At 40.1% G+C, this 15,655-nt stretch overlaps 1 protein-coding gene across 1 annotated transcript in view; it reads right to left on the bottom strand.

Annotated features, from left to right (window-relative positions):
- The window catches only part of LOC122672998 (complement C5-like), an 86,922-nt gene that overhangs the window by 54,245 nt on the left and 17,022 nt on the right, over nt 1-15,655 (bottom strand). The window contains exons 7-15 of the mRNA XM_043870523.1: nt 13,906-13,996; nt 11,987-12,101; nt 10,158-10,284; nt 7,290-7,405; nt 5,341-5,526; nt 3,869-4,072; nt 2,824-3,033; nt 2,556-2,705; nt 861-990 (exon numbers count right to left, since the gene is read on the bottom strand). Coding sequence (XP_043726458.1) covers nt 861-990; nt 2,556-2,705; nt 2,824-3,033; nt 3,869-4,072; nt 5,341-5,526; nt 7,290-7,405; nt 10,158-10,284; nt 11,987-12,101; nt 13,906-13,996 — 1,329 coding nt within the window. The remainder of the gene's footprint in view (nt 1-860; nt 991-2,555; nt 2,706-2,823; nt 3,034-3,868; nt 4,073-5,340; nt 5,527-7,289; nt 7,406-10,157; nt 10,285-11,986; nt 12,102-13,905; nt 13,997-15,655) is intronic.

Here is a 15,655-nt window from a genome sequence, read left to right as displayed (position 1 = left end):
CCTGCTTTTGACCAAGCTCTGCACACTACACTTCTCAGTGTGACTTGTTTTTGGAGGGGCTCACAATCTGTTGTTACACAGTTTGACTTGTTTGATCTGAGTTTGGTTTTAAACCCTATAACCTTTTTGATCCACTGATTACAGAGAAATACCTAAGCCCTTAGGAGTGAGCCAAGTTTTTGTTAGGTATGCTATTTTAATTATTTTCTGTGCTTATATTATTATAAATAATAGTATCAAGTATAATTATGAACAGCTTTAAAGCCGCAGAAAGAAAACAATTAAGATGTGGTCCTTGCCCTTAAAGAGTTCCCAGCGCAGTGACTTAAACAAGATGGGTCACGAAGTTTAAGGCTCTACAGTGATGTACTTCTATTAAATCACATAAATAGATCTAGTCCCTGTAGTAGTCCCCGATTAAAGGAGAGGAAATGATCAATTTTATATGAGGAAGAGGTTGCATAGAGGAGATGATTCTTCCACTAGCTTCTGCAGGTTAATAAAAGGGAAAGCAGTCCTAATAAGGAGAAGTCAAAGATGTAAAATAGGCTAGTGCCATCCACAACTACACCTGGTTCTCTACGGCATAAACATAAGGTCACATAGAGTGGGATGAGAAACAGCTGCAAAGAGCCAGGGAGAAGATCCCGGAGGGCCTGGAGCATCACAGAAAAGAATTTGGACTTTATCTTGAAGGCTAATGACACCTTTTATACAGAGGAGTTACCTAGTCATGTTGCAGTGGGATCAGTGTAGTGAATTATTCTGGAGGAGGGACAACAATGAAGTCTGGGAGGCAAATTGTTCACGTAAATGTCAGTAATCAGTTTGAAGAATAAACAAAAAGCTGTGTGTTTTACCATTTTCTTGGGTGTTATCTGCATTTGCGTTGGTGAGGAAAGTGAGCCCAGCTAGGTAGAATACTTCTGCGTTGTTTCGGCCACCACCTGCGCCACAGCCCAGGTCACTCTTCTCTAAAGTTTGAAATACCTGTTCAGAGGTACTTAGTTAATTTAATAATTCTTAGCACAATTCCTAAAAGGCAAAATAGTAAGCCTAATCAGATATGGAAATCATTCCTCTGAAAAACTAAAGGTACAAATTGTTACCTGATTTTAACAAATCTGTGACATGCACAGGCCTATCATTTATCAAATGGCCAAAGACCGAATTTCCCAACTTCCTTCCTTTAGTTTGTTCTTTTGTTTTTAAAAATACATACCTATTCAAAATTAAATCAAGAACTAAATTTTAAGCTTTGATAAGATGATGCTTCGAAATCAACCCATGCTGTTTTGTACATAGAGTGCATACTGTAATAAATATAATGTCCAAAAAAGAATAAATGAGTGTATGAATAAGTGAATTAATAAGCTAGTTTTTAAATAGCTGAAAGAAAAAAACACAGCACAATCTCTTGTATTTTGGGGAAGAGGGCTCTAGGTTCTAAGTGGATGAGAATTTGTTTGGGGGAAGGCTTTTCCCAGTTTTAATTTTGACCCCAAATAATTTTTCCTTTCTGAATATTTTTAACGTAATGGTTTCTCAGTTCTTTCTTCCTTCTTCAAAGTAATTCAAGTCTAGAAAATAGTAGCAGAGTATAGGGGAGGTAAGGGCTTCCCTTGTGGCTCAGCTGGTAAAGAATCCATCTGCAATGCAGCAGACCTGGGTTCCATCCCTGGGTTGGGAAGATCCCCTGGAGAAGGGAAAGGCTACCCACTCCAGTATTCTGGTCTGGAGAATTCTGTGGACTGTATAGTCCATGGGGTGGCAAAGAGTCGGATGCGACTGACCAACTTTCACTTCACATAGGGGAGGTAAATGGGAACTTAGAGGAAAAGAATCCACCTGCAATGCAGGAGACCCTGGTTCGATTCCTGGGTTGGGAAGATCCCCTGGGGAAAGGACAGGCTACCCACTCCAGCATTCTTATGCTTCCCTTGTGGCTTAGCTGGTAAAGAATTCGCCTGCAATGCAGGAGACCTGGGTTCGATCTCTGGGTTGGGAAGATCCCTTGGAGAAGGAAAAGGCCACCACCCACTCCAGTATTCTGTCCTGGAGAATTCCATGGGGTCTCAAAGAGTCAGACGCAACTGAGCAATTTTCCCTTTCACTTTCAGAGGAAATGAACAATTTTCAGATTCTTCTGGGCCACAGATTTTAATGGGTAAAAAAAGGAAACAAAAGCCAAAACCCCCCAGATGTTACCTATTCATTCTTCTCTGGTGCTGCTGCTGTAAAGCCCCCTGCTCCCAAATCTCCAAACCCGACCAATCAGTGGTCCTCTGACCCCGTGAATGACACTACTATCATGATCACATGTTTGTAAAGTGCTTAACTACATACTTGGAAAAGTAAAAAAGGAGAGACCTGGACTTTAGAGACTAACGTGAGGATGGCTTACCTTCTTAAGAGAAGGTTCTGAGAAGATTGTATCAGTAGAAAAGCAAGTCTAGTCTTCATTTAATTCTTTCCCCACAACCTACCCAAATGGCCCCCGTTTGTGAAGCACTGCATAGGGCCACCCCAGTAACGGAAGCCATACACTACTTAACTCTTTCCAGGGGTCTCTTGGCTGTTCTTTGCACTCCATATATAGCACTATCCACTGCTGTTAAAGACACCCAGGAATCCAGCTCAGTTTCCATATTAAGAGATACACGTTGGCCAGGGGAATATGTATCTGTACTTGGAGACAGATGAACCTAAAGGCCATTTGGAAAAGAAAGTAATCATCTGTATGACAAAACTTCACAGAGAGCTGCATTTACAGCCCCTTTATTCAGGAGAAAATCTGATTGGGACTTACAATTTGTGCCTTACCTGGAGCTGGTTGCCACACTTTTCCTCAACGTTTAACCAGACTGAGTCGGACACTAGCTCTGCAGTCTGCTCTCCCGTAACGATGTAATAGACCAGGAGCCGAGCTGAAGGAACCATGTTCTGTGTCACTGGAATGTTTATACTTTGATAAGCTGAATCCGAAAGTTTATCCCTTGTGCCAAAGTGAACAATTTTGCCCTTGGATAAAACCTAAAAATAAACAGCAGTAGAAATTATGTTAAAGAAAAAGAAAGTTAACATTGCAAGGGCCTACTATGTCCCAGGAACTTCATGTTCGATTAACTCTTTCAGTTTCCATGGTAACCAGAAGGATGGGAATACTATCTTCATTGTGCAGATGAAGGGACTGAAGTTCAGGAACTAACTAAATGTCATTTAAATTTTTTCCTTAAAACTGTTGAAATAAAGTCATCATCACTTGTTTGGCCTGAACATCAGAATAATTAATCCCATTTCTTTGGTAATTGTCAGGATGCCTCTGACATTTTTTGTACATTCTTTCCTAGCTTTCACTGACAGTCTTGACTGATACCTCTGTTTAATGTAAGTGATGTAATAGGGATATTCCTGGAGCAGGTTTGAAATGACTCACCCCTTAAGAGCAGGATTTGGGTCCCTCCTGTATTACAGTGAAATGCACGTATTTTAAATGGGTCTAGGTATGTAATCTTTGGCCATGAAGTGGAGCAGAGGTAATGTGAGAATTTAATCAGGCTCTCTCTGTGGAGGAATCAGGCTCTCTTTGGGAAAGGCGTGTCACACGGAGAATCAGAGGTTCCCAGTTCTAATCACAACCTTTCTCTTTAATTCGAATGACTGTGGTGAGTCCTAAGTCTTTTGCCCCTCAGTCCTCTTCTGTGAAAGAGTCATGAAGATCATGCCCTGTCTCAAAGGCTTTGAAAAACTGATTATTCAATTAGGTGATGTTCTTGGAAATGCTTTGTAAGAACATATGTAAAGGATCATTCTAACACTTCTCTGTAAGCAAAGGAAAATCAGGTAAATCTATCATTATTATACTTACCAAGTAATTGTAGTGAGTTATTTTGTCAATATATGGACTTCTGGGTGTAACAACAATATTCAGATGTTCTCCCACAAGCAAATGTTTATAGTTTTCTGTCCAGTCAATATAAAGGTAGCTTTGGCTGAGAGATGAATATGCTATTGCTCGGTAATCTTTACTGGCCTGGTTTTCTTCTGGAAGATCTGGATCGTTGGTCTTGACCTGGAAAGGAAAAAAGAGTTAAACAAAGGTGCATGGACTGTGATGTAAAAAAGGTATGTTTTCTGTGAAACATACCTTTTAAATTCCTTTCTTTGCTTTACACATTTCTAAATTTCACAACACCAATTGCTAAAGAAAAAGAAATCCACTACTCCAATGTGTTTGTACAGCTGTGGTATCAAATAACTCTACAAAGGCTATGGACAATAACTGGGGTAATATAGGACTGTGGGTTATGGTGGGAAAGTCCGGTGAAGTGAAAACAGAATGATGCTCATGGAACAAATATGGGCATCCTTGAAGTGTCATGGTAAGCTGGGCACTCTTTTCTCATGGGTTACAGGGGTAGCAGTGGGGAGGTCCTGAGGACTGGGGACAGGAGTTGTGAATGGACGTCACCCAGGCTTTCTGGCCCAGTTTCACTGTGAAGTCGTGACACAGACAAGAGCTTACAAACACAGAGTGGAGCAGCAGTGCGATCACGGCAGTGACATCGGCCTTTGACAGCAGAGGGGTTAACATCTGGGGTGAGATATACATTGGTTTGCATTCAAGTGCCATCGTTCATTAAGTCTGGATAAGTTATTTAACCACAAGAGAGGTCAAAAGCCTCTGTTTCCTCAGCAGCAAAATGGCAAAGATAATATTCTCCAATTCGGAGAGCTGATTACATGGGTATTGAATGTGTTCTACGTAAAGATGATGTATGATGTATGATGTCTAGCACTTTGTAAGGGCTGAGTAGATGACAGTGAATCTGTGCATGCTGGGGTCACTGACACACATTATTAAGTTTTTTATCTGGAGTTGGGAACCTAAATATTATTTGCTGGGAGAGAAGACTATTAAGTGAATTTTCAGGTAGAGTGATTCATACAGCTAGAAAAAAAAGAGAGGCTTCCACATTTGACCCCTTTGTGGCCCTGAAAAGAGATAAAAGTTGTGACATGGGAAAGAGAGACTTTCTATCACTAATTTTCACTGTTATTCCTATTTCATGCTTCTAGATTTTAATACAGTCTTACTAATGCAAGAGAAAATAATTCACCCCAAATAAAAAACTGATACATTTATCTTCCTAAAGGACCATTCAATTAATTTGCAGATTGCCTCTGGTGCTTTTTTTTTTTCCCTTTGGTTGCAAAATTATGGAACTGTTCGCTGGACTCATGTCTAAAATCTACCACATTTTTTTCTGCACATTGGCCAAAACACACAGTCAAAAGTACACATTGTCCTAGAAAATTTAACAGGAGAATTCAGCTCACATTAAACTCCAGCACCGTCACTTCAGATGGGAGATTCACCACAAAAGAAGCTACTCCGTCACTGGAACGTGTTACACTTTTCTTTGACTCCAAGTCAGATGTCTCTTGGTTCACATCGAGTGTTTTTGCACTCAGGGTCACCGGTATCCCTCCTACCAAATGGTCAAATGAATCCTTAACTTGCACCTGTTTGCCAGAACAGTCCAAATTCGTTTCCACAGCTCATCACTTCTTTTAAAGCAAAACAGTTCTGAAATAATTTTCCTTTCTCCTTACCAATGTATAAATTATTTATATTCAATTCAGTAAAGAGAAGCATGTTCTCATCTTATGTTAAAAGGGTCTAATCTTATTTAGTTAAATCATTCTTGAATGGATTCCCCTGATATCAAGAAGACTCAGAATATAAATATTGTATTAGGCCTGCCAAGTAGATGAGATAAGGTCTTTTGTTATTTAATTTCTGTGTTTCTTCAATTGGTTGAAAACTAGATAAAAGAGAAAATGAAGCAATCATGTCTGGGAATTAATCTCTTAGATATGAGAAACAATAGTATAGGGCTTAGTCGCTCAGTTGAGTCCAACTCTTTGCAACCCCATGGACTGTAGCCCACCAGGCTCCTCTGTCCATGGGGTTTCTCCAGGCAAGAATACTGGAGTGAGTTGCATGCCCTTCTCCAGGGGATCTTTCCCACCCAGGAATCAAACTGGGGTCTCCTGCATTACAGGAAGAGTCTTTACCAGCTGAACTATCAGAGAAGCCCCATGAGAAACAAATACATTTTTTTTTCTCCTTAAACTTTACCTCTCATTGCCATGCATATGCTAAATACATATAGAATTTCCATAAAGGTGTATTTTACATTATTTATTTTTATATGTGATATGAAATATATAAAGATATATAGAATATAAATATATTTTATATAAAGATAAATATAATATATATAAATATATAGACATTTAAAAATAATAAATATATTCTATATAGAGACATATTTTATGATCTTTTGTATGTATTATATTAATATACTCTATAATAAATTACAAATTATTATATGCATTATATAGTAACATGTTATATATTATTAAATATGTTGTATATGTATTAAGAAGTTATAAGCATGTCCAAAGGTTGCTTGGGGTCTGGTAAATCTTTTTCTCTTGAAAGCCAGTGATCTACAGCTTTCTAAAGGATAGGGAATAAAAATTTTCATTTTATAAATATAATAAAACATAGTATATGTAATAGAGTATGTTTTATATAATATATAATCAGATATAGAATACTAAATACAATAAAATATAATAACAAGGTCAGATAAATGTTTTAGCTCCATACTATCAGCATTTTAAAAGGAAAAGAGTAAGAAGGAGAGAAAATATTGAAAGGGAGAAAAAAAAACAAAAACCAGAGAGAGAAGAGTCAGGGACCGACAGAAAAGTGTCGAGATGGAAAAGAGAGAGACCAATGCAGAGAGATGAGATCAGACAGAGTTGTGTACAGAGAGAAGGCAGAGTGAAGGGCGCAGAAACGCACCCTCAGACACATAGGAAATAAAAAATAGAGAAAGGGGTTTATTTTCAAGAAATGATATCTCTGCCTTAAGACTTTTTGAGAACGTGTTGCCAAATAATTTTAAATGTTAGTATTTTTTGAACTATAGACATATGGAATTTTATTTATAATGTATATCATTAATGTAAGGCTCATTTAGGGAATGCCTAACACAGGCTATCTTACTAAATATTGATACTGTCCTAAGGTTTGATATTATTCCCAAGAGAGAAGCTGGTCAGCAGTTTCCCACTGCTGACTACATTGTCAGAGAGGCAGATTTCACGCACAGATTGAGTTCCCTCTGTGCTTTGCCTCTCCATTATCATTCCCCCATATTTTTAGAGAAAGATAATCACATTCAGCAGTACCCCCCCACCCCCAATCTAACCTTGACAGAATATGGAATCCCAGGCTTCACAAAAAGAGGAGTAGCAACCAAATTCAGTTTGTAGGGAGAAAGGACATACTGGATGCCAGGGATTTCTGCTTCTTCAGAAAATCCACCTAAAGAAATGACAAAAATTTATTAGAAGTGTACTGATCTGTGTGGGGAGCTGTGTTTGTCTCCATGTGTCTTCACAGACCCACTCATTCCTTCATTCATTCACTCCATTCCTGCACTCATTCGTTTACCAACAGCAAGTAGGACATGGGTCTTGGTTCAGAGGGGCAGTGCAGAGAAGAGTTTAAACCCTTTTCAGGAGTTTCCAAAGCCTTATGCTCAAGGCTTAGGCATAGAGATGGCCCTTCTGGAAGTAGAGCAATAGGATCGGACTGAGGAGACATTTGAAGTGGGGACATCACTTTTCGCCAGCTGCTTGAATTTCATTTAAAGACATAGAAGGCATTAAGGAGAGAAGAAAGGGTCGGCCAGAGACTAAGCCTTGCAGGGAGGTCATCTTTAGGGGGCAGGGATATAGGGAGAACTGGAGAAAACATAAAAAAAGATCTTGAGGTAGAGAAAACCCAGAGGGTCTACTGGCAAGACCCAGGAGTGTTACCCTTTAGCTAAAACTTATATATAAGAAGTTATAAGAATAATATACAGAGCTCTAGTATCCCTAACTTCTTTCCAGGATTATATCCCTGGTCCTCCCACATACGGGCTTCCCAGGTAGTGCTAGTGGTAAAGAACCCACCCGCAAATGCAGGAGATGTAAGTGACATGGTTTCAAACCCAGGGTCAGGAAGAGCCCCTGGAGGAGGGCATGGCAACCTACTCCAGTACTCTTGCCTTGAGAATCCCATGGACAGAGGAACCTGATGGGTTTCAGAGCATGGGGCCACAAAGTGTTGGACATGACTGAAGTGACTTAGCATGCACATACGCACCCCTACATATATATCCTATACTTCAGTCAACAGAATAATCTGCTATTCTCAAAGGTCACCCTTGATATGTCCCCTCTCTGAAGAGTGCCCCACTTCACCCTGCCTGTCATCCCTTCCTCAAAACCCTACTAGTCTTTCAAGACAAGACCAATCATCTTCAGGACACCTTTGTTGGTTGCTCAGCAATCATCTAGGAGCTCATCTTCTTCCGAAGGTCAGTAGCATTAAGCACTTTGCTTAGAGCACACATGAAATTCCTTCTTGTCAAAGAGTTCTTTGTTTATTTGTCTTAAAGCTGATCCGTGTTTATAAGCCACTTGAGTACTGAAATTATGCATTATTAACATTTGTAAGCTTGCATATTTAGCAGCAGTCTTTGCATATCTAATAAATATTGCCTAAACTGAATTTATTTTAAATAAATTGAGAAAAATAACATTAAGAAAGAAACATTAAAACAATGTCAAAAATTTAGAGAGGGCAGGGAGTCTAAAGTCATCATCATTCTCCCGCATCTATTGAGCATCTGATGTATACAAAGTGCTTAATAACTCTGTAATTACCTCAGTTCTTCATTCTGCTACCCTAGAAGGACAAATTTAAAGAGGTAGAAGGAGACTTAGGAATCTTCTAGTGTGACAGTCATTTTATTGAAAAAAAAAATGGACTTAGTGTGGTTAAATTATTTGTTCATGGTTGATTGGGGGTTCAATATAGACCTGCAAATATAAGGTACATTAGTAATCAATTACTTCTGATTATATCAGAAGTGAGACAAAGTAATGCAACTGGGAGTAATAATTAAGAACTATTAAAACCATTGGAATGAGGGTTAAGAGTACTAGATAAGATATTAAGAATGCTAAGAAAAAAAATAGGTGGTGAGGAGGAGAGGAAGAAGAAGGGGGAAGACGAGGGGGAGGAAGAGGAGGAGAGGGAGGAGAACCAGGAGGGGAGGAGGAGTGAAGAGGAGGGGAGGACAGGAGAGAGGGGAGAAGAGGAGGCGCTGCGCACACTGACTCTTTTATTCCCACCGTAACACTGAGAGGTATATACTATTCTTGGATCCGTTTTAGAAACATTACCTCCAGTTTTGGATAGAATTACTATTCCAGAAGAAAAGGGCTTTATGATGTACTTGGTTCAACTCCATCATTACACAACTAAGTGGATACAACAGTGGTGGTAGCAGTAACTTTCCTTTGCGTGATACTTCACCCAATGTCTTTACACACAGAATCTCTTTGATTTTGATTCCTCCCGGGTGAGAAAACTGAGGTGCCAGATGTTCAAGCCAGAGAGGCTGTGAGCCACTGGGACTGTTAAATGGTTGGGTGTTATCCCTTCTTGCCATGGAGACAGTAGAGACCCAGGGACTAGGCAGTGACAAAGCTACCCTCCAATTCCAGTTTTAATGATGCAAAAATAAAATTTAACTATGAAAGGAAGTAAAATGTGAAAGAAGGTACTGATTATTTATACCTTTAATATGCTGTCTAAATATTTCCCAAGGGAAAGTCCCTTCTCTGGTGCCTGCTAGGTCACTTCAGTCATGTCCAATTCTTTGTGACCCTGTGGACTGTAGCCCGCCAGGCTCCTCTGTCCATGGGATTCTCCAGGCAAGAGTACTGGAGTGGGTTGACATGCCCTCCTCCAGGGGGATCTTCTCTGGTGGCTCAGTGGTAAAGAATCTGCCTGCCAATGCAGGAGACACAGGAGACGCAGGTTCTATCCCTGGGTCAGGAAGGTCCCCTGGAAAAGGAAATGGCACCCCACTCCAGTATTCTTGCCTGGAAAATTCCATGGACAGAGGAGCCTGGTGGGCTACAGTCCATGGAGTTGCAAAAGAGTCAGACATGACTTAGCAACTAAACAACAACAAATATTTGCCAAGAGAAAGTTTAAGAGGGAAAAACAAACTTACCTGTAGACTCTATGATTGTCACACCAATATAGAGGTACTTGTCGTTTAAATCTTCTAGACTTTCATAGGACAATTCTTTAACTGCTGTTTCAGAGTTAAATGTGACTTGAGCCATCCCGTTTATCAACTTTTTAAAGGGGAAAAATAAGTAAGTTATTTCAGAGAAGAATTTATAAGGAAAACATGAATACAACGTGCCTTTACTGGCCTCTCAACCAAAGACAAAGAGGAAAGCTTTACCATCACCACTAAAGCGAGTAACTGAGTCCACAGTTAAGCCCAGAGTGTTAGCTTCTAATCTATTTGTTTAGAATTATAGATGTGGAGGAATCTTAAACATCCTTTGGTTCCACAGGTCTTTTTTGTACTAGCTGGCAAAGATGACTTCTCCCCATCACTGAGTCATCGTCATCTCTCTAGGCCTCTCAGCCTGCTCTCGCTCTTAACTGAGAGTTTGTGGGATTTTATGATATTCACTCTGTCCTTTACTGCTTTCACATTAAGACACTAATTTAAAAACGCACAGTAGGTAATGGGATACAGGGTTACCTACGAAATCTTAACGCTTAGTCGGGTCCGACTCTTTGCAGCCCCACAGACAGTAGCCTGCCAGGCTCCTCTGTCCACGGCATTCTCCAGGCAAGAATACTGGAGAGGGCTGCCATTCCTTCTCCAGGGGAATCTTCCCGGCCCAGAGATTGGACCCCAGTCAGATTTTTTACTGTCTGAGCCACCAGCGAAGCATATGATATTATTTAATTATTAACCACAACAGTAAAACAGATTTTGCCTTATTTTTTTCTTCCAAAATTGAGTACTTTGAGGCCAGGGATTTTTGTCTTATGTAGCTTTAAATCTCAGTGTTTAACATAGAATCTTGCATTAAAAAAGAGGCGCTTACATCTTAAATAAAACTGTACTTTGAAAGAGCAAGGGCTAAGTAACTGATGATACAAGCTCTGTGACAGTGCAGTGGTGAAGAAAATGCCATGAGCCCTTCCCACCCAGAGGACAGATGCAGAGAGCGCTGACCTGGGGCAGGGCAGCAGGACACCCCTCTGAGCTCTAACGAGCACTAGTCCTTAACTACGGACCGATAACTTCTCAGTGAGTCCACCGTTCATTCATTCACTTAGAAATTTTCATAGAGCACCTCCTTTTTGCCAGCAACGAGGCTGGCTCTAGGCATATAGTGGGAATGATCCAGACCCCCAAAGAGTTTTGTGTAGAGGACGATAAAGAAGTAAATAAAGCATTACTAACTGTAATGGTTGTTCAACCTCAGCACTCTTGGCCTTTTGGCGAGGGTAATTCTTTGCAGAGCAGGGTAATTCAGAGCTGGGGGTACCACTGCTCTGAAGGAGTTTCACAACATCCCTGGACTCAACCCACTAAATGCGCGTGTGACCCTCTTGCCCAGTCGTGACACCCACAAATGTCTCCCTGGGGTTAAAAAATCACCCTTGGTTAAAAACCACTGCAACATAAAGTGTGAAACACGCTCCACTGAGAAGAGGCAGGGGGTGACAAAGGGAAAGCGTTCCCTAGCAGAAGGAGCAGCTCTGCAAACACCTGGAGGCCAGAGAGACGGGCAGGTTTGAAAAACTGGGGTGACCAGTGCAATGGAGAAGAAAGGGAGAGATGGGCTGGCAGGGCGCTGATGACAGGGGAACTGAACTTTATCCTCAGGATAGTGAGAAGTCAGTGGAAGGTTTTTAAGCTTCAATTTCCACACCTACATGAAACAACACAGTGGACTAGATGGTACAGAAGTGACTTTCCATCTCTAGCATTCATGATGGATTTTTAGGTACAAGCGAACCTCTTACCGTTGTGCTTTGCATTGCTTTTTGCATCATTTCTTTTTGATTATCTTTTAAGTTGTCTCTTATTCCAAAAGAGATATAAACGTCAGCCTCATTGACGACTTTATTATAAAAATATCTGTCAAACAATCATACCATAAAATTGTTCTGCTATCACGGTTACAACAATAAAATCCAGACAAAATATAACAATTTAAAATCATAAAGCATTTGACATACTTTAAAGTGCCTTTCCATCCACTATCACATTTCATCCTCATAAAGCCACCATAATAAAGCCAAAGTACAGATTTTTATTACTATGTGCTAGATGAAATAAACTGATCTTGAGGAGATCAAAAGAGTCAGGTCTGGGCCTCTTTCTTACAAAACACATCACTTCCTCAATGATTTTGATAACAGTGGAGAACTGCTCTTAATTTCTTTTACATCTTTTAAAGCAGCATGCCCAGTCTCACAGTTAAATAAGTTTTTTTTTTAAAACTCTAACTGCATATTTCCTTTTTTAGTTTAGAATTAAAATAATGATAAAGAAAACTTTCTGTGTAGCAAACATGATAGCAAGATCTTTTGTTATTCATAGTTTGAACAAAAAAAGTAAGTCTCTCTGTTAAAAGAAGTCCATTTCTACAATTCTCTGTCAAGTAAGCCTTTTACAGTGGCTTAGATTAAGTGACCAACACTCTATTTGAGGAATAAATGCTAGTAAGAGAGGCAGTATATGGTAGCATTTGAGGGCATGGGTTCTGGAACAAGAGACACCATGTGATTTATTAGCTATATGATCTTGGGCAAATTACTTAACATTTATGTATCTTTGTTTTTCTGTTTGTAATGTGGGGATAGTAATTGTATCTATCACACAGAGTTTTGTAAAGATTAAATGAGCTGATACATACAGAATGCTTTGAAAAGTGCCTGACATATATAGTTATATAAATCGGTTATTATTTTTAATAATTATATTAGGTCGTTTTTAAACGGTAGATCGCTTATAAAAATAACCCCAGTTCTCCACCTCCCCATGTGTCCACTGCCTTTGCAGCTCTTTGCATGCAAAGGGTGTGAAGGGAGTCTGTTTCCTTCAGGCTGGTGCTGTAATTTGCTCTGGACAAAAGAATGTGGTGGACGTGATGGTGTGTTAGTCCCAAAGTGTAAACCTCAAAAGGACTTTTATGCTCCCATTTTCTCTCTTTGAACATTGCTGCTGCTACAAGCTAGCCAGTTGGTTGATGAGAAACACACATGGTCCAGTCATCCTTGTAGCTTCAGTCAACTGCCAGTTAACTGTCAGGCATCTGAGTAAGACCTCCCTAGACCAGCCAGCCCCCAGCTGACCTGCCAACTGACTGCAGGCATATGGGTGAGCCCCACTGACATCAGCCTGGCCCAGGTAGCAGAACTGCCCAGCTGACTCATAAATAGTTGCGGTTTTAAGGCACTGCGTCCCAAAGTAGTTATGCAGCATTAGCTGGCTGATGAAGCCATTACAAACGATAAGAAGTTAAAGCTTTACATCTCAGTCTCAGTATCCTAAGGCATGCTGCTTCCTAAACATACACACTGAACTTACAGTTTCAGGATTTTTTTTTTTTTTTTTGGCTGATGAATAATCAACCAGGCTAAAATCAGAATCAGCTAAAATCAGTATGAGCAAATAAACTATAGGCGTGATGTCTTCTCAGTCAGGTAGTTTCAAAGTCATGCCAGACATTGCCACTAAATCACAGATCTCAGCGATATATAAATGTATCAACTCACCACACAGTACACCTTAAACTTTCCCAATGTCATATGTCAATTTTATCTCAATAAAACTGGGGGTAAAAATCAAAGATCTCACTCTGGGCAAATGTCACCAAAGTTAGCACTCAGTTTAACTGAAAAATCTGAAAACAAGATAAAACAAAAAACTTTCTTACCTTGCTCTTATAGTAATTTCAAAACTAGTAAAGTCCTTATAACCAATGAAATTACTTTCTGGTTCTATTGAGATAGAAAAATGCGGCAACACTGAAAGTAAAAGCAAAGAAGCAGCATTACCACTTGAATTAGTCTCTAAAGCACAGCAACCAGCTGTATTTCTGGCATAGCTGGATAAACTGTGACGTCAGCACAGCATGCACCTTGTCATTAACATCATCACCAACAGGATCTCTGGGAAGCCTCCTGTTCCACCAATCAGAGGTTAGTCATACACTACGTGCTAGAAGAACTTTACTTATACTTTGATTTCAGCACTTCTAGGCAATCGACTACTTTCTCCCCTAGAGGATGGGCTCCTTGAAACAAAAAAGACTATTTTCTTTATTTTTGCATGTCTCCCCCCTTACCCCTCTCATGAGCCACAAATATAGTACGTGCTCAACAAATGTTTATTAAATTGAAAACGGAAACAGAAATTTCTTGCTTGTTTAACATTTCTCTTTTTTGCCTAATAGATAAAATCCATCCAGTCTCCAAATTCCAACATAAAACTCTCACTTTAGTCAATAAGAGAGAGCTTACAATTAGCTACAAGAAAGAAGCTTCATGCAAAATTAAAAATTAGGGCAGAAAGGAAGGAGGGATTTTTCTCCTGTCTATTTGGTATCTTGATTGCCCAAGAGAAAACAATTTCAGTTATCCAAAATAGCACTGTCTTCTCTTTGTTCTAACACGGCCTGGTTAGTAAGGCTTACAGATTCTATCAACCTGCACAACACTTAACAGAAATTGGGTGATTGTATGACCTTGATACTGTAGGTAAAGACTGTCACATGAGAGTACGTGAGATGGGGTCAGATACGGCTTATATGTTTTCTAGATGGTGAAAGGGTCTTCCGGGGTAACACAGACGGTAAAGAATCTGCCTGCAATGTGGGAGAAAACAGAAGTCAAAGAGCAATGCAATCTGTTGCTCTGGGCTGCATTCCTATGTTATTAACGATCAAGGCAGATACGTTCTCTCCAAGATATGAAGTAGAGGAAAATATTTCATCGTTTCATCCAGTACCTACTTGCCTTGTAGCCTGCACACTCCTACCAACGGGGATACACCAGTGAACACGACAGACAAACCCTGCCCCCAGTGAGCTCACAGTCGAGCAGGGAAGACAAGCGTAAGCAAAGAATTACACAAACACTTAAGACCATTATGAGAGCTGATATTTATAAGTGACTACAGGGAGTCCTTCCCAGGAAAGAGGACATAGGGAAAACGTCACTGAATAAACGGCTTTTCAACCAAGACTTGAAGGTGAGTAGGAGTTGGCTAGGTAAGAGGGAGGGGGAGGGGGTTGTAGGCAGATCACTTGCAAAGCCACCATTACTAGGGTGGTATAAATGAGGCAGAGGAGGAGATGGGAACGAGGAGGCATCGGGGACTTCAATAATGAAATAACACGACGGCAAGAATAGCCCCAAAGCAGAGATGACAATGGGGGCCGGGGGTGGGTTTGCAAGTCCATGAGGGACCCTGGTGATAAAATCGATGCGAGGCTGCAGATAATAAGAGGTGGATAAATTTTAGATGTGTACAAGAAGCAGCAAAAACGCTTGGAGGAAAGGGGACCAGTTAGGATTGTATGTTATTTAGGGCCTATAATCTTTAAAGCTGAGCTTCGTTATAGTAAATTTGTTTTGTCACTGTTTATTCGCCACATTATTATGATTCTATTGGGGGAATTAAAA

Source organism: Cervus elaphus, chromosome 16 (assembly GCF_910594005.1).
Source record: "Cervus elaphus chromosome 16, mCerEla1.1, whole genome shotgun sequence".
NCBI classification, from domain to species: Eukaryota; Metazoa; Chordata; class Mammalia; order Artiodactyla; family Cervidae; genus Cervus; species Cervus elaphus.
This window is presented reverse-complemented; position numbering and strand designations above follow the sequence as displayed.